The sequence below is a fragment of the Myotis nattereri genome, assembly GCF_964212035.1.
Source record: "Myotis nattereri genome assembly, chromosome: 12".
NCBI classification, from domain to species: Eukaryota; Metazoa; Chordata; class Mammalia; order Chiroptera; family Vespertilionidae; genus Myotis; species Myotis nattereri.
Genome location: NC_138087.1, coordinates 52,422,168 through 52,441,804, shown reverse-complemented (window position 1 = coordinate 52,441,804; position 19,637 = coordinate 52,422,168). Strand labels below are relative to the sequence as shown.

Here is a 19,637-nt window from a genome sequence, read left to right as displayed (position 1 = left end):
GGAGTAAGAGATCAACCAATGGACAGAGACAATGGTTGAGGACCTGTTGGGGGGGGGGGGGCGGGGGGGGGGGCGTGGAGCAGGCTGGGAGAGGTCAATAGGGGAAAAAAATGACATGTAATACTTTCAACAATGAAGACTTAAATAAATAAATAAAATATAAAAAATGAAAAAAATTTAAATCAGAAATTATATATTTAATCATGAAACCTAATGTCAAAAAGGTAATATTCACAGAAACATGCTCAAGTTCCTCATGAAAAATTTAAAACATTTTATTTGAATATTTAGCCTTAATAAAGGTTGTGAGTTTCTCCTTATGAAGGGAGTGTCCAGAGGCGCACGCTGCCTGGAAACGGCCACAGGGGCAGCAGCCCGAAGTCTCCCGACTCAGAGGCGCTGGCGGTGGCCGGGAAGCAGCTCTCCGGGGAGAGAAGCTGGGGAAATCCCAGGAACCACGCTTGGGCCACGCCCCACTGAGGGACCAATAGGGGCGGGCGTTAGGCGAGACACTCAGCCAATCTGATGACAGGCGCTGGTGACGAATATCGTTGCTCACCAGTTTGTCTGGTGACGTCATCCCACAGCGCCGGAAGTGGCGCGTCAAAGGAGTACCGCGAACTCATCCGTCACCGCTGTTTGAGGTAAGGCAGTTTGGGCCTACCTCCTGAGCTGGCCGTGATGGAAGCCGTGGGCGTGGACCTCATGCCGGCTCACTTCAGTTTTTGAGTGACGTGCCTTGAAAAACGCTCTCACGGCTTCTTTCTCTGCCGGCGTTGCTCCTTCCTCGGGCTCCGGGGCTCTCGGCTCCCTCCGGCCCCCTTGGGCCGTGTTTGGCGGCGCTCACGTTGGTCTCCGCCCCACTTGGCGTCCGTTCACCTGTGCCCCTGACACCCGTGCCTAGCTTGGTCGCAACACAAGCAGAGCAACTATTAGAGCGTGGGCACTGTCCAGCCCGTGTGCTGTCAGGTAGGACATTGTTTCCTTCGGAAACCCTCCCTGAAAGGAGCTTGAGGGCCTTTCACAGCGTCCTCAACAGGCCGGTGGGAAGGCAAGGCCGTTCCACACAGCGGGGGTCTAATTTCCATTGGGAATAATGTGGCCCAGGGCTCTCCATGGGGGGAGACAGTGCAGATTGGTGCCTTTTCACGGTAGCTGCACGGTCCGCTGTCGGAGGTCCTGAGCTCCTGCTTTCATCCTGCCCGTACTATTAACAAGAGTGATAATGCTTACTTTTTGCCAGACACGGATCTTTACATACTAACTCGTTTAGCCCGTGTAGTGTAGAGCAGTTATTCATATTGTTTTATAGCCGAAGAAATAAAGACTTACGTCAAATAACTGACCTCAAGTCACACAGCGAGGAGGTTGTGGCGCCACGATTTGAACTCCAGCATTTGGACTTTAGAGGCCTGGATGTTGCCCACTATTCTATGCTGATTTTGTTCAACTGTTCGTCAAGTGCCCGAGCACCTCACTCTGTTGTTATCTACTATTTTATGGAGAAAATTGAGGTCATCAGAGGTGCCCTTCCTCACCTTTCTGCTTTTGCTTTCCTGTTTAGATTTATACTCATGTTGATCTTAAGTCTCAGAGGATGAGGATGAGCTGTATCCTCTGATCAAAGCAAATCCCTGCCGAAACCGGTTTGGCTCAGTGGATAGAGCGTCGGCCTGTGGACTGAAAGGTCCCAGGTTCGATTCCGGTCAAGGGCATGTACCTGGGTTGCGGGCACATCCCCGGTGGGAGATGTGCAGGAGGCGGCTGGTCGATGTTTCTCTCTCATCAATGTTCCTGACTCTCTATCTCTCTCCCTTCCTCTCTGTAAAAAATCAATAAAATATTTAAAAAAAAAAAAAAAAAGCAAATCCCTTTACCTTTGTTCCTGATCTTTTATACTCTCACCTATGAGAGCTTGTTTTCATTTGTCGTTTCTGCCCCTGCCCCAGTCATGTATAAACAAGGCCAGGTTTCTCAGGACCCTGGCCATCTCTCATCCCCACGTCCACTATGCAAGCCAGAAAGTAAAAAGTTCTTGGTGATCATCTTCCTTTAGCTGTCATCCAGTGACTCTTCCCCCTTCTTATCCAAACTGTTTTAAAGGGTATTCTAAATTCTGTCTCCATTTTCTCAACTCCCATTTCCTTCTGCAGTCTGCTTTCAGGCCTATGATTCCCCTGAAATCTTACCCTAAGGTCACCAGGGATTGTTCCTCAAACCAGATAGTCATTTAAAAATCATCACTGCATTGATTCCCTTGCTGCTTTTGAGACTTGATACCCCTCACTCCCTTTTTTATTTTTATTTTTGTTAATCCTCACCGAGGATATTTTTCAATTGATTTTTTAAAATATATTTTATTGATTTTACAGAGAGGAAGGGAGAGGGATAGAGAGTTAGAAACATCTATGAGAGAGAAACATCGATCAGCTGCCTCCTGCACGCCCCCCACTGGGGATGTGCCCACAACCAAGGTACATGTCCTTGACCGGAATCGAACCTGGGACCCTTCAGTCCGCAGGCCGACGCCATATGCACTGAGCCAAACCAGTCAGGGCTCCGTTGATTTTTTTAGAGAGAGTGGAAGAGAGGGGGACAGAGAGAGAGAGAGAGTGAAACCTTGATGTGAGAGAGACACACTGATTGTTCGCCTCCCATACGCATCCTGACCAGGGCCAGGGATCGAGCTTGCAACCTAGGTACATGCCCTTGACTGGAATCGAACCTGGGACCCTTCAGTCCACAGGCTGATGCTAAACTGGCTAGGGCTCACTCCCATAATACACTCAGTTGATTTATTCAGTGAACATTTATTGTGATATAGAGATGAGCAAAGCAATGTGCCTTTCCTTAAGGAGCTTATATTCTAGCTGCTTCTCCATGTTCCTCTCTCACCAGTCATTTCTCCTGTGGATAGTCTTTTTTCCTCCACCCAAAATGTTGGGTGTTTCCAATGCTTGCCACTTTGGCCCGCTGTACTTTTTAAAAAATATATTTTTATTGATTTCAGAGAGAAAAGGAGAGGGGGAGAGAGATAGAAACATAAGTAATGAGAGAGAACCATTGATCGGCTGCCTACTGCACTCTCCCTACTGGGGATGGAGCCCCCAACCTAGGCATGTGCCCTGACCGGGAGTCGAACCATGACCTCCATGGTTCATAGGTCGACACTCAACCACTGAGCCATGCTGGCCAGGCTGTTCTTTTCATTCTGTACATAATGCCTGAGTGAACACATCAATTGGCTTGGTTTTAACTCCCTACATGCTTTCAAATAGAAGTTGTCATATTAGACCTCTTTTCTGAGTTTCACCCTCACTTCTGACTACCCTGCTGGACAGCTCTGCCTGCAACTCCCACAGGCAGTTCAAATTCAGAGGCCCAAAACTGAACTCAGCATCTTCCCTGAACTTACTTTATCACACCCATCACTAAATTCTAATGATTTTACCCCCTAAATGTTTCTCAAGTCTGTACTCTCTACTTTATCTCTCCATTGTCCTACTTCAGGCCTCATCATCTCTCACCTGAAATACAATGGGCTTCTAACTGGTTTCCCTGCCTCTAGTTCTGTTCTCCACATATCTTTTGTCCACACTCCCTACCTCCTCCCCCAAATGATCTTTGAAAACAAATCTGTGTCAAAGACCTGCTTAATAATCTTTAAAGAGCTTTCTGTTCTTTCATCTGTTTGCTCTTTCATTCAGCACATACTTATTGTTTACTGAATTGCAAAATTCATTGGAACTTCTGGAATATGAGCTGCTCAGCCAGTCATCCAGGGCCCTGCTTCATTTGGACCTGCTTGAATCTTCAGCCTCTTTTCTGCCTCATACTTTGGGTTGCAGCAACACTGAGCTGCTTCTTCAAATGTACAGTGCTGTTCCTTTGTGCACTTGCCCTTGCTGTTCACTTTTATTGGAGTCGTCTCCCAGATTTCTTTCTTTACTTCTTTTTTTTTTATATCTTTTTATTGATTTCAGAGAGGAAGGTAGAGAGAGAGAGAAACAATGATGAGAGAGAATCCTTGATCTGCCTCATGCATGCCCCCTACGGGGAATTGAACCTGAAACTTGGGCATGTGCTCTGACCAGGAATCGAACTGTGACCTGGTTCATAGGTCGAAGCTCAACCGCCAAGCCACACCAGCCAGGCTCTTTCTCCACTTCTCCTCGCTTAGTTAGGCTGTTCTCTTTCACCTAATTAACCAGGTTTTTATATATATAGGACTCATTGTAGGCTCAACGCCTATAGGAAACCTTTCTTGACACCTTTCTCCAACTCTGGGTTGGGTACTTCACCTTTGTGCCCTGTCTTTGTGACAGCAGGTATGATGTCTTATACCTGTATCATACAATGCAAGTGAAATGTATTATGTCTTTACTCCCAGCACTAGTTTGGCACAAGGAACATAGTGGGCATGCAGTAATTTTGACTGAATGCTCAAATAAGTGAAGACAAAAGGTATATGGTGCAGATTAAGAACCTGTTTTTTAGCCCTAGCTGGTTCAGCTCAGTGGATAGAGTGTTGGCCTGTGAATGGAAGGGTCCCTGGTTTGATTCCGGTCAAGGGCATATACCGGGTTGTGAGCTCGATCTCCAGTAGGGGGTGTGCATAAGGCAGCCGATCAGTGATTCTCTCTCATCATTGATGTTTCTATCTATCTCTCTCCCTCTCTGAAATCAATAAAAGATATATATATATATATATATATATATATATATTTTTTTTTAAATATATTTTATTGATTTTTTTACAGAGAGGAAGGGAGAGAGATAGTTAGAAACATCGATGAGAGAGAAACATTGATCAGCTGCCTCCTGCACACCTCCTACTGGGGATGTACCCGCAACCAAGGTACATGCCCTTGACCGGAATCGAACCTGGGACCTTTCAGTCTGCAGGCTGACACTCTATCCACTGAGCCAAACCGGTTCCGGCAAAGATATATTTTTAAAAAAGAGCCTGTTCTTTGGAATTAATTCAAATCCTGTCTCTGGCACACATTGGCTGTATGACTTGAACACATTACTTATCTTCTCGAAGCCTTAAATTTTTGGTTCCTTGCAATGAGAGTTGTTGTGAAGATTAAATGAGATGATATAAGTAATTTATTTAGCAAATGCCTAGCACATAGTATGCACTTGATAAAAGCATGCTGAACACCAGGGGCTATAGAAGAAAAGTATGTTGAAGACCAAGTCTAACCCAGGGCAATGATCTCCAAAGAGCCTTCCTCCAAATTTTCTGAATGGATGGACAATGATGCAGTCTATATACAAGGAGATTTAATTATCATCTGTATCCATCCATCCCACTTTGACCCTTGGATCTTTCATAGGCAACTTAATCTAATTGTGTTTTAATCTTAAATCATCTCTTCTTTACCTACTGTTTATCCCCAAAGTATGTCTCTTTGTATATTCTTCCTTTCGGTTAATGGATATTTCCAAATTAGGAATCCTGGTTATCTCCCTTTCCTCCTTTGTCATCCCCCAAATGCAGTCAGTAATTAAGTCTACCTTCATGATTTCTTCTGGCTGTTCTTCCTCTCCATCCCCTTTGTTCTGCCTTTGCTCAGGCAGAATTTCTTGTCTCTTTTTCTTCTGCTGAAATTCTACATGGTCTTAAGGGTTGTTTTTCAAAAGAATGCCAGCACCTCCACTATTGTGCAGGTTGTGTGTTGCACAAAGGTGCTGCAGTCATACTTTGGAAATTGCATGTTTGCAATTTATTATGACAGTCTTCTGGCAGATGGCAGCAAAACATCATTCTAACATCAGTATGTTAATGACAGTTAAAGAAGGGAAACCTTCAAATACACAAAAAGTGCCTGTAGACTGAAGAATATCTTCTGTTTTTATGTTCTTAGTTTTCTGCCAGGCAAACTCCTTTTCGGTCCTTTAAAACCCATTATAAATATCCCTTTTTCATAATGTCTTTTTTGATACTCTCTGCAAGAGTCAGTCATTCCTTTTCCTGAGCTAATGCCGTATTTGGTTACTTCCTTCTTACAATGCTTATCACATTATATTTTAATAAATGGTATATGAGTCTGTCTGTTCCATTGTACTCCAGGCCCCAGAAGAATAAGGACAATGTTTAATCATTCTTTGATCCTCAGCCTGTAGCCTAATGCCCAGCACATAAAGTATATCAATAAATATAACAAATATTTGATTGCTTGGCATGATTCAGGCACAGAGGTGAATACTTTACCCACATTTTCTTAGTTAATTCTCAGAACAGCCTTATGAATTCTGTCATTATCACATTTGACATGTGAGGAAATTCAGACGAGGGAGGTGAAGTCACTTGCCTCAAGATGAACAGATGGTATATGGCATGTGTGGTATCCGCGGTGTGGCCCTGGAGGACTTGTGCTAGTTTTTCCATGATTCTCTTCTGTTTTGTCTCTCAGGGTAATGATGCGGGTGTGCTGGTTGGTGAGACAGGACAACCGGCACCAGCGAATCAAACTTCCACATTTGGAAGCAGTGGTGGTTGGGCGTGGCCCAGAGACCAAGATCACTGATAAGAAATGTTCTCGACAGCAAGGTAACTAACTGGTCACAAGAATGTGGAGAGCACCATGCCGGGTTCCTTAGAGTAGTGATAACCAAAGGTGCGCATTTTCTGGGTGGTCATGATGGAAAACGTTTGGTCTGCCATAAACAAAACTCAGGAACAGGGCTCTTTTAGTCAACACCAGCCCCCATTCACTCCTGATTCCACCCTCCGAAAGCAGTAACTGTTCAGTGTTGGGAACAGACGGGTCCTTCCTGTTACTGTTGGGGGTGGAGTTCTGCACCCTGCTTTGTCTAGGAAGGGTTCGAGTTGGGAAGTGAGACAGTTGAATTCTAGGATCTCCAGGCTGAAACTGTGTCTGAGAAGTGATGGGATGGTTCCATCCTTTACATATTGCCTCATACAGAGGGTGCTATTTTTATTTATTTTAAAAATTTATCTTTGTTGTTGAAAGTATTACAGATGTCCCCTTTGTTTTTTTCCTCACTGACCCCCTCTACCCGGCACCCACCCTTCCCAGGCATTCACCACAGCATTCTCTGTGTCCATGGGTTATGCATATATGCGTATGTTTCCCAGTTAATCTCCCCCATCTACCTCCCCACCTCTATCTTTCCCAGAGGGTGGTATCTTTATAAGATGATAGTATCTAGCTCTTGAAGTGTCATCCCTGGGATTTAATGAAATGAAAGTCCTTAGGAAAAAGCCTTACCATACACCTCATTTTTTTGCCTGTAAACTTCTGGACATGCTCATTGCTACCAGGCCTCCCAGTGCAGTACGTTCCCCATAGCAGGGTTTCCCGAGGCTTGGAGTGGCAGCACTGATGATTGGTTTTGCCACATGAGTTCATCTAAATGGGTGAAAAAAGTCATGCTTGACCTGGCTAGGCCCAGGATACAGAAGCAGAAGCAGACGCTGCTTCTCACTCTCTGTCCCCCTGGTCACAATAGGTGTGTGTCCGCCTGTCCTCTGCCTGTCTTCTCTGGAGCGCAGCTGTGATGTCTCTCCTTTTTGTTCCCTGTCTCACTTACCTGAGCATGAGTGATAAATGTTACTTCTTCCCACACATGCTCAGATTGTTCTGACTGTTCCTCTTTCTAGACCAGTGGTTCTCAACCTCTGGCCCTTTAAATACAGTTCCTCATGTTGTGACCCAACCATAAAATTATTTTCGTTGCTACTTCATAACTGTAATGTTGCTACTGTTATGAATCGTAATGTAAATATCTGATATGCAGGATGGTCTTAGGCGACCCCTGTCGCGACCCACAGGTTGAGAACCGCTGTTCTAGACTATTCTCTCCGCTCCTCCAACCCAAGGCCAGCTGAACTTCTGTTTTCCAGGAACGTATCATTTGCCCCTTTCTCTGGTAAAGGCATCTGATAGTTTTATGTAATAGCAGGAGCCTGATTTAATCTTGAGTGAAGAGCTTGTAAGAGAAGTGGGTCCCCTTCCCTGACTGCAGAGTCTGTGATCCCAGGTGGCCAAGGGCTCTGGAGTAGGGAGACCTGTGGGGACTTGGTGACGCTGCCTCGTAGGGATATTAGCAATAGCTAAGGGAGTATGTACACTGTTGGACTTTTTTTACTTTTAAGTGTTTGATTCCACAAACATCAGAGAATAAACAGATAGTCCCATCACGCTGATATTCTCTGAGTGAAGAAAATCAAATTTTAATTTATGATGACCTGTTGGACATTTTATGGAAGGATTTGGAGCCCCGGTCACATGTATAATGGGCAGTTTTGCCCCCTAGGCCTTTGAGGAAACCCATGTCAAGTTGCCTTCATGAGGCTTCATTGTCCTGTAGAGAGAATAGGAGCAACTGCCTGGTTCTTCATGGCATTTGGGTTTGACTTTTTTCAATCTCTTTCAGTGCAGTTGAAAGCAGAGTGTAACAAAGGATATGTCAAGGTAAAGCAGGTATGTCTGTTTGTGACTTGAATTTCCATTTTATACTTGACGATTTTCTTACGCTGTTGACTTTAGAATGTCAGTGCCAGCCAGTAAGTCTTCTCTGTCATGTGTGGAAGTGATGGAGTAATGTAAGTGAACATTAAGCATAGTTCCTGGCACATAGTAAGTGGTTAACACAGGGGTGGGCAAACTTTTTGACTCGAGGGCCACAATGGGTTCTTAAACTGGACCGGAGGGCCGGAACAAAAGCATGGATGGAGTGTTTGTGTGAACTAATATAAATTCAAAGTAAACATCATTACATAAAAGGGTACGGCCTTTTTTTTTTTAGTTTTATTCATTTCAAGCGGGCCGGATCCAGCCCGCGGGCCGTAGTTTGCCCACGGCTGGGTTAACATAACAGTGACTATATTGGTGATGGGATTGTTGCTTTTTTGTAATTACCTTCTGATTATTTCATAGGTAGGGGTCAATCCCAGCAGCATTGACTCAGTCATAATTGGGAAGGACCAAGAGGTGAAGCTGCAGCCTGGCCAGGTTCTCCACATTGTGAATGAACTTTATCCGTATATTGTAGAGTTTGAGGAAGAGGCAAAGAGCCCTGGCCTGGAAACACACAGGAAGAGAAAGAGGTCAGGCAACAGCGATTCCTTAGAAAGGGATGCTGCCCAGGAAGCTGAGCCCAGTACAGGACTGGTACCTGGGAGTGACCCTAGCCAACGCTTTGTGCCCCTAAACAAGGGGACAGATGAGTCTACCAAAAAGGTGAGGGTATTTTGCTTGATAGATTATGTGGAGATTAAATGATATAATGACGGCTTAAATGTTTTGTACACTCTAAAGCCAGGCACACGTGAGGGGTTATTAACCATGATAGGGGTTATTAACCAAGATGAAAGAGTCACTTGTTTGTGTCACCAGTCACCTGAGTGAATGTCCCTTTATGGCTTTTCTCTTGCATTCCTGAGGTAAGCCACTTGAAGGTAGGGCGATAATGGAATATACTTACCACTGAACTACTAAAATGTGTCAGTCATTTGTATTTCTAGAAGGTTAGCATTGGAACACTTTTCATAGATCATGTGATTCACATCCTGATGTCAAAGTGGAGACCTAGTCAGGCTTAGATGGAGTGGGAGAGGACAAAGAAGATGTGGTTCATATTCTGGCATTTCTAGCCTCTGTCTAGACATGTAGCTCTGGATATAGGGAGAAAATGGGGATGGCTTATGATTACAAAGGCAAAAGATTGATATAAAGGGGATATAGTTTAATTCTTAAAAATTAACTTTATTTCCAAGTTTGGTTGGATTTTGCTGACATTCAATGTTAACTAATGCCAAATTTAATTATTGGCATTTGAGATTTTCATTGCTCTTTATTGTTTTAGGAATCATTGGGACACTGGAGTCAAGGCTTGAAGATTTCTATGCAGGATCCCAAAATGCAGGTCAGAATAAAATTTTGGCATTGAAATAATCGGCAGAGTTTGTAACTATAAATGAAATCAAAGGCGATCAGTGTTTCAAATGAGATTTGTTTTGTTGGGCTATTTGTGAGAACATGTAGCTTTTCTCATTGCCAATAAGTTAGCACCTGAAATTCTTTGGAGAGAAACTAAGTTCTTCAAATGAATATCCCCTCTGCCTTGTTCCTCTTAATCTTCTGCATACTGTTAAGGGAAATTGAGTTAACCTTACTGTGGTCCCTTTCAAGGGAGCATCAGATAATAATGACTGTGGTTACTGGCTTATCCTGGGATTAGTAGTCCGGTATCACCCTAGGAGGGGTCTTTGAGTTCTTAAATTATCTACTGGGATGACAAGGGGCCAGATCTGATAGGGCGTCTTGGAACACACGGGCAGATGTCATATGGTCTGCTGTGGTAGAGTGGAGAAGGGAGCATTTAATTGATGCCTGGATGGATCTCACATCAGATCCTTAACAACTAATGTACTTCATACTGTGCATCTTCTGTGTAGTGTGGTGATTAAAACACAGACTGGCCCTAACCGGTTTGGCTCAGTGGATAGAGCGTCGGCCTGCAGACTGAAGGGTCCCAGGTTCAGTTCCAGTCAAGGGCATGTACCTTGGTTGCAGGCACATTCTCAGTGGGGGGCGTGCAGGAGGCAGCTGATTGATGTTTCTCTCTCATCAATGTTTCTAACTCTCTGTCCCTCTCCCTTCCTCTCTGTAAAAAAATCAATAAAATGTATATATTTAAAAAAACAACAACACAGACTGAAGTTGGGTTGCAATCCTAGATTTCCTACTTTGTAACTGTGACTTTGCATAAGACACTCAGCTTATCTGAGTCTCTGTGCTTTCAACTGTCAAAATTGGGATACTAAAAACTTATACAGAAGATTGTAGTGGGATTAAGTGAGTTAATGAATATAACAGCACCTGGCACAGAAGATGCATGGAAAATGTCTGTTTCCTTCTCCTTTGCCCCTCTTCTAGGTTTACAAAGATGAGCAGGTGGTGGTGATTAAGGATAAATACCCCAAGGCTCGTCACCACTGGCTGGTCTTACCATGGGCCTCAATTTCCAGTCTGAAGGCTGTGACCAGGGAACATCTTGAGCTCCTCAAACATATGCATGCTGTGGGGGAAAAGGTGATTGCAGATGCTGCTGGGCCCAGCAAACTCCGCTTCCGATTGGGCTACCATGCCATTCCCAGCATGAGGTAAGTCCTGTGGGGAGTACTGGTGCATTCTGATTATGTGTAGGTGGAGATGGATGCAGCCTGGGTCTGCTGAGTGTGCTGATATCTGCAAGGCCCAGGGGGGGTTTCCAAGGCAGGTGAGCTGAAACTTCTGTTCTGTCTGACTTTTCTGTAAGCCTTGAGTTCCTATTTCTGCTTGTAATTCAGTTACATACTTTTTTTTTTTGATCCCCTCAAAGTGTAAACCTCTGAGGACCTAATTTATGAACTAGACGAAATAGCTTTATTACACCGGGATGAAGAATTAAAGAATTGTAGTCAGTGACTGTTCAGAAACTCCTAAGTGATTAAGGACCATTGCTCTGAAGGACACAAACATCACTGACTTCTGTCCTAACAGCTTAGTAGATCTAAGATGTAAGATAAAATGAGAGAAAAGTGCATAGCCAGTTTTCTTTTGGCTCATACCCAGAAGGATTGAGAAAGGAATGATTGATTCTTTTCAAAGAATGCATCCAAGGCAGTGCTCCACAGGTCTTTACACCTAAACGAGATAAGCAGAGTAATGGATTTCAGAGTTTTTATCTTGGGTTTTTTGAGTTATTTTATTTTTTTGCTTTTTTTGTGTGTAATAAAATATATATAGCATAAAATTTATCACTTTAACCATTTTCAAGTGTCCAGTTTAATGGCATTAAGTACATTTACATTGTGAAACCATCACCACTATCTATTTCTAGAACTTTCTTCCCACACTACCATCTTCCTTCCTCCCTCAACCCCTCAAAATCACTATTTACTTTCTGTCTCTATGAATTTAACTACTTTAGGTACCTCATATAAGTGGAATTGTATAGGATCTGTCTTTTTGTGACTGGCTTATTTCACTTAAGGTAATTCTTCAAAGTTCATCCGTGTTCTACCATGTATCAGAATATCTTTTTTTAAAAAATATATTTTATTGATTTTTTACAGAGAAGAAGGGAGAGGAATAGAGAGTTAGAAACATCGATGAGAGCCCTGACCTGTTTGGCTCAGTGGATAGAGCATCGGCCTGTGGACTGAGGGGTCCCGGGTTCGATTCCGGTCAAGGGCATGTACCTTGGTTGCGGGCACATCCCCGGTGGGGGGTGTGCAGGAGGCAGCTGATAGATGTTCCGCTTTCATTGATGTTTCTAACTCTCCATCCTTCTCCCTTCCTCTCTGTAAAAAATCAATAAAATATATTTTAAAAAAAAAAGAAAAGAAACATCGATGAGAGAGAAACATCGATCAGCTGCCTCCTGCACATCTCCCTCCTGGTATGTGCCCGCAACCAAGGTACATGCCCTCGACCGGAATCGAACCTGGGACCCTTGAGTCCGCAGGCCGACGCTCTGTCCACTGAGCCAAGCCGGCTAGAGCTGTATCAGAATATCTTAAGGCTATTTTTAATAAACACCCATTATTTTTCACGTGTTTTTTTTTTGGATGAGTAATTATGACTTAGATTACTGGCTACTTTTAACCTAATGAAATTTTTGTGCCACATATTTCTCCCCATCAGTACTCTTTCTTTTAAAAGGACGCATAACGTATCTAGAATAAAATGTATAATAAGATTTATAGTTTGATCAGTTTTGACAGATGTACATGCTATGCAACTATCACTCTGATCAAGATACAGAACATTTCTATCATCTCATCCCAGGAAACATCTTTGTGCTCTTTACAGTTAATCCTCCGCAAGCATTGTTATAATTTCTTTCAGCATAATTGGTTTTGTCTGTTCTCATGTAAATGGAACCATGTAATGTGTATTCTTTTTCATTCTGGCTTTCTTTGGTCAGCATAATGATTTTGAGATTCTTGCATGTCACCCATAGTCCTATTTCCCTAATGCTTTAGAGCCTATGACTAACAGCTAATGATTAAAGAGCCCTTTTCACATAGTAACCATGGTGTCCGTGCCTTTTTCATATAATGAATACTGTTGTGCTAAGGAGAGTTCTGAAAGCAAGAGCTGTGGCAGGTGTGGGTGGGAAACAAAGTGAGCAGTAAGTAAAATTGCCACTTACATATCCTTTTATGACCACTCTTTAGGATATAATTTTGAATAAAGTTTATAGAAAGGAAAAGGTAACAAATAATTTTGTCTTTTGTAAAAGTAATATATTTTAAATTTAGAAAATATAAAAATAGAAAGTGTGAAGCAGGACAAAAATCTTTCATAACATCACCACTAATTAAACTGTAGACCTTATTTGAATTTCACCCATTTTTCTTAAATCCTTTTCTGCTCCAGGATTTGATCCAAGATCCTGCATATGAATTTATTATCTCTCCTTAGTCTCCCCTAATCTGTGATACTTCCTCTTCCTTTTCTGGTTTTCTTTTTTTAATATATTTTATTGATTTTTTAGAGAGGAAGGGAGAGGAATAGAGAGTTAGAAACATAGATGAGAGAGAAACATTGATCAGCTGCCTCCTGCACACTCCCTACGGGGTATGTGCCCACAACCAAGGTACATGCCCTTGACCAGAATCGAATCTGGGATCCTTGAGTCCGCAGGCCGACGCTCTATCCAATGAGCCAAACCGGTTATGGCCTTTTCTGGTTTTCATGACTTTGACACTTTTGATGAGTACTGGCTAGTTATCTTATAGGATATCTCTCAGTTTGGGTTTGTCTGATGATTTTTCATAATTAGATTGAGATTATCCTTTTTTTGCCAACATGCCACAGAAGTGATGTGTCCATTTCAGTGCCTCATATCAAGGAGTGCATGATGTCAAGATGGTTTATTATCCATGATGTTAACCTTGATCACTTTGTTAAGGTGGTGTCTGCCAGGTTTCTCTACTCAAAGTTACTATTGAATATTTTGAGACTATGCTACTATCCTATTTCTGTTCAAACTTTTGCCTAGTACTTTTAGCGTCTCTATTGGTGGATCTGGCCTGCAATAGTTATTACTATGGTGTTTACCTAATGGTGACTTTATGTTTCCCTCATTCCTTCTAATTTATTTTTTGTGTTTTATTAATACTCACCCAAGAATATTTTTCTACTGATTTTTAAAGAAAGTGGAAGGGAGGGGGAGAGACACAGAGAGAGAAACATCTATGTGAGAAAGACATATTGATTGGTTGCCACCCACATGCGCCCTGACCAGGGCCGGGGATGGAGCCTGCAACTGAGGTACTGCCTTTGACTGGAATCGAACACGAGACCCTTCAGTCCAAGGACTGGCACTCTAACAACTAAGCAACCGGCAAGGGCCCTTCTAATTTATTAATTAGATTTCTTCCATGTGGAAGAGCGCCCCCCAATCCCTGCCCCAATTATATATTTATTCAATTATCAGTACAGATTCATGGATATTTATTTTATTCTGTAAGTTTTAACTCAGTCTATCATTATTTATTTTGTTGCTCAAGTCATTCCAGCTTTGATCATTGGACGCTCCTCTTGGCTGGCCCCTGTAGCACTTTGACATACCTCCAACATGTTTTGAGCACTTATTTTCTGGAATAAGATGTTCCAGGCTCATTATAGCCCTGGAATGAGCCACTTCTGCCAAGAGCCCTTGTTCCTTTTATTGGATGTTTATAAACCAAGACTTGGGTACTAGGTTTCTGTAATGTTGACCCTAGGGTGTTTTTGCTCCTAGATCCTCTCAGTAGATAGAGCTAGGAAATAAATGCATGAATCCTAACCTGCACTGGTAACACATACCTCTCTATTTATTTACCTGTATGTATATATGAAAACCGTAATTCATAGTGATACCTCTCATTCCAGCCCAACCCCACAAGGTTCATTCTTATCTTCTTATTTCCGTTATTGTAACTTCTTTCTCCAACAGTGAGAAATTTGGCTCTCGTTAGCTACACTAAATTTACTTATTTGTTCAATCCTAGTACAGTTGACCCTTGAACAACACGGGTTTGAATTGTGCTGGTCCACTTATATGCGTATTTCTAAAAAAAATACGTGTCTTACTGTAAACGTATTTTCCTTATGATTTTCTTAACATTTTTCTAGCTGACTTCATTTTAAGAATACTGTATATAATACATATAGCATACAAAATATATGTCAATTGACTATTTATGTTATTGGTAAGTCTTCTGTTTAGCAGTAGGCTAATAGTAGTTACTCTTCTGGGGAGTCAGAAGTTAAACATTTTTGCCCAGCTGGTGTACCTCAGTGATTGAGCATCAACCTATGAACCAGGAGGTCAAGGTTTGATTCACAGTCAGGACACATGCCCCAGTTTTGGGCTCGATCCCCAGTGGGGGGCATGCAGGAGGCAGCCGATCAGTGATTCTCTCTCATCATTGATATTTCTATCTATCTTTCCCTCTCCCTTCCTCTCTGAAATCAGTTAAAAAAAAAAGTTACAGATTTGCAACTGCATGGAGCTCAGCACCTCTAACCCCTGTGTTGTTTAAGGGTCAACTTTGTACATACAAAATAGTTACAGAATTGCTATTCCATACCCTTGTGAGAAATACTTTTACTCACAATAGCACAGTATTTGTATACAGTTCTTTTTTTTAAAAAAATATATTTTATTGATTTTTTACAGAGACGAAGGGAGAGAGATAGAGAGTTAGAAACATCAATGAGAGAGATTCATCGATCAGCTGCCTCCTGCACATCTCCCACTGGGGATATGCCCGCAACCAAGGTACATGCCCTTGACCGGAATCGAACCTGGGACCTCCCAGTCCGCAGGCCGACGCTCTATGCACTGAGCCAAACCGGTTTCGGCATTGTATACAGTTCTTATTTAAAAAATTGATTTTAGAGAAGGGAAGTGGGGGAAAGAGAGAGAAAGAAAGAAACATTGATTTGTTGTTCCACTTATGCTTTCATTGGTCGATTTTTGTATGTGTTCTCACTGGGGATCAAACCTGCAACCGTGGTGTATTGGGATGACACTCTAACCAATTGAGCTACTTGTCCAGGGATGTATACAGTTTTTTTAAAAAATATTTTATTGATTTTTTACAGAGAGGAAGGGAAAGCGATAGAGAGTTACAAACATCGATGAGAGAGAAACATCGATCAGCTGCCTCCTGCACACCCCCTACTGGGGATGTGCCTGCAACCAAGGTACATGCCCTTGACTGGAATTGAACCTGGGACCCTTCAGTCGCAGGCCAATGCTCTATCCACTGAGCCAAACCAGTTAGGGCTGTATACAGTTCTTTTTCTACTATCCAGTGAAAATATTGCTTTCCAAAGTTAATTAGGTTAGTTATTTTCTTCCTGACCCGTTTTAGAATGGTCTTTTATTTATAGTTAGGTTTGTTACTGCTTATATTCCATTTTGGATTCCGCACATACTGGTTTTTGTTTTGCTTTGTTTTTTAATATTTTTATTGACTTCAGAGAGGAAGTGAGAGGGAGAGAGATAGAAACATCAATGATGAAAGAGAATCATTGATTGGCTGCCTCCTGCATGCCTCCTACTAGGATTGAGCCCACAACCCAGGCATGTGCCCTGACTTGGAATCGAACCATGATCTCTTGGTTCATAGGTCTATGTTCAACCACTGAGCCACACTGGCCAGGCTACTGGTTGGTTTTGATTATTTATTGGGGGAATGTGAAGTATTATTGAGTCTAAAAGTCAATGCTATACAAAAAGGCATCCTACGTGGTTTAACAAGTTGAACAGCAAACTCTTGATTTCGTTCTCAAATCTGCTTTTCCCATAAACTTCTCTATCTCAGTAGGTGGCACCTCCCCAAACCCACATCCAATCCATTAACAAGTCCTGTTCCGAAATATTTTAAAAATTGAATTGCTTCCTGTCATTTCCACTATTATAGCTCTAGTCTAAGGCATGACTATCTCTGACTCGGACTGCTAGGTCTCTCTGTATCCATCTGTACCAACTTCATAGTCCGTTCTCCCAGCAGCAAGAATCATCTTTAAAAAGTATAACTTAGATAGTAGCACTCCTCTGCTTAAAATCCTTAATGGCTCCCCAATATAATCAGAATATAGTGCAAACCCCTTGCTGACCTATAAGACCCTCATGATCTAGCTCCTACCTAATCTCTGCTCCAAGGCTCCAGTCATTCTGACCATATTACCTTTCTGTTCCTTGGTTGTACTAAGCTCTTTCTCATCTCAGGGCCTTTTGTGCTTAGCCTCCCTGCTCTCTGAAATACTCTTTCCCCAAAAATTCTTTGCTTGCCTGACTGCTTTCTCAGCTCAATCACTGCCTGGGAGAGACCTTCCCTGAACACCCTAAGCTAGTTAAAGAGGCAACCTCTACCCCCTTGGCACTCTCTATCACATTTCTCTGTTTTATTATTTTCTAAGCAATGTTATTTGAATCTTCTTGTTTATTGGTTTACTTATACTTTATTTGTCTCCCCTCATGATAATATAATTTCTGTAAGGACAGAGGTCTTTCCCATTTTGTTCACTGCTAAATTCCCAGTGCTAGAACAGTGTGTGGCCCTAGTAAGTAGATAATGAGCATTAAATATTCTTAAGTGAATGAATGAATTGAATTAAATGGAAACAGTCAATATTTTACATATCCATACTTTTACTGTTTGTCCTTTTAATTTAACCATAGTTTTTCATGGATTTAATCGTCTATTTCCCTCCCCCCCCCCAACTAGCCATGTACACCTTCATGTGATCAGCCAGGATTTTGATTCTCCGTGCCTTAAAAACAAAAAACATTGGAATTCTTTTAATACAGAATACTTCCTAGAATCTCAAGGTAAATAGTATTCTTTGGTTTTCACAATTGTTTCATTTTCTCAGCTATTCTTATACTTGACTCAGTTATTTCCCTAAATAACAATCTGGTCTCAAAAACCCCTATTTAACTTTATATTCCCTATAAAGAGGGCCCCACTAAAATAAACTGAATTATTTGAATTGTAGTGGGATTGTCACTTTGCTATGAGCAGCCATCTTTGGGGACCTAGAAAGCTATTATATCAGGGTCAGAAAGGCGTTTTATTATAATACCAGGGTACTTAAAAATTGTTCTGAGAATTATTGGAGTTCGTAGATATGAAAGCTCTGAACAGTTCTATGTCTCTTCTGCCATCAGCTGAGCAGGAACATGGGTCTACCTCGTGTTAGGAGTGGTTAATTAACAGGGGAAGGGCGTGTGTGCAGAGGAACATTTCCCAGTGTACATTCTGTGGAACTTAAGTATGCTGGGGGATTAACAGTGACAGCTGCCATCAACCAAGGTTCAATTAGTGGTAAAGCACTGTGATAAGACTCTGACATAGTAACAGGGATTGCTTAGAATGTATCTCAGTGGAATGTAATATCCAAAATAGGTTGCTCAGATTGAGAATTTGATCAAGCCCCTTTCCTCAGCAATGAGTCTAACCTCAAATTTACAGGATACCTGGCATATATTTATTTGGGGTTACATTTTTTTTTTCTTTGTATTGGCTTTCCAGAGTATCTGGGCTCTGAACTTTTTTTTCCTTGCTTGCAGCTGTGATCAAGATGATACAAGAGGCTGGCAGAGTGACTGTCCGAGATGGTATGCCAGAGCTCTTGAAGCTGCCCCTGCGTTGTCATGAGTGCCAGCAGCTGCTGCCTTCCATTCCTCAGCTGAAAGAGCATCTCAGGAAGCACTGGCCCAAGTGATTGTGTGGAACCTGAACTTCTGCAGCAAGTATGGTGATTGTTTAGAGCAGACTCCTGGCACCTGTTCTGGATTGCCTGTGAACTTTTACTTATTTCTTAAATTAAAAATACAGGTGTTTTTTTTTAAACAAATTTTGTTATATTCTTGAGTGGCAAAATGTGGGGGTGACTCAAAATAGGTCAGGAATTAGGAATTTGTGTTTGTCATGGATGTGTTCTCTGGTTGGGCGAGGGTGGCCGGGATAGGCCTGACCACTATCTCCAGGACCCACATCAGCTCTAATGGGAGCAAAGCCATGTTCAGACTGATCTAATGCAGGATATGGAAGTAGAGGGCAGATAATACCAGTATGTTTCTGTTCCTGGTACTTATCCTCCCTCCCGGAGGCATGAGGTGCCCTTTCTTCAGACCAGCTGGAGGGGTCTCTTGTATATCCTGAAGGCATTGATTGGTTTAGTTCTCTGATCTTTTTTAATTAAAATTTTTTTTTCAATTACAGTTTACTTCCAATATTATTTTGTATTACTTTCAAGCATACAGCATAGTGGTTAGACAATCATATACTTTACAGTGTTCCCCCTGATATTTCCAGTACTCAGCTGGCACCATCAGTTATTACAATATTACTGATTATATTTCCTATGCTGTATTTGTTCTCTGATCTTAATCTGTTCTGTAATATTCTTTCTCTTTTCCTTCTTCATGGAGAGGCTTAGATTCTTCTGTCCCTTTCATATTTTTCTATCCCAAACCATCCAAATACTGCCTTCTCAGGAAGTCTATCTCATAAGTTCTCCTTCACTCTGAGCAAACAGGCTAGGTGAGTGGGTGGAGGGATGGGGCTTTCTTCTAGTATCAGGTGCTCCTGGGTGGTGAGGAAATAC

General features: G+C 42.2%; 1 protein-coding gene across 2 annotated transcripts; it reads left to right on the top strand.

Moving 5' to 3' along the window:
• Positions 1-590: 590 nt before the first annotated feature.
• Positions 591-19,250, top strand: APTX (aprataxin). Of its 2 annotated transcripts, XM_081103647.1 has the most exons (8): positions 591-644; positions 6,423-6,559; positions 8,410-8,456; positions 8,913-9,215; positions 9,841-9,900; positions 10,914-11,140; positions 17,753-17,856; positions 18,598-19,250. In XM_081103647.1, exons 2-8 carry the CDS (start codon positions 6,427-6,429, stop codon positions 18,750-18,752), a joined length of 1,029 nt encoding a protein of 342 aa, XP_080959773.1. In that variant the 5' UTR covers positions 591-644; positions 6,423-6,426; the 3' UTR covers positions 18,753-19,250. The 2 variants fall into 2 exon arrangements, with proteins under 2 accessions (XP_080959773.1, XP_080959774.1); XM_081103648.1 differs by lacking the exon at positions 17,753-17,856 and having other exon boundaries at positions 607-644.
• The last annotated feature ends 387 nt before the right edge of the window (positions 19,251-19,637 follow it).

Coding starts and splice junctions, on each gene's coding strand:
- APTX (XM_081103647.1), top strand. CDS start 6,427: ATGATGCGGGTGTGCTGGTTGGTGAGACAGGACAACCGGCACCAGCGA. Junction 9,901..10,913: donor TGCAGGATCCCAAAATGCAG/GTCAGAATAAAA, acceptor CCCCTCTTCTAG/GTTTACAAAGATGAGCAGGT. Junction 11,141..17,752: donor CATGCCATTCCCAGCATGAG/GTAAGTCCTGTG, acceptor CCCCCCAACTAG/CCATGTACACCTTCATGTGA.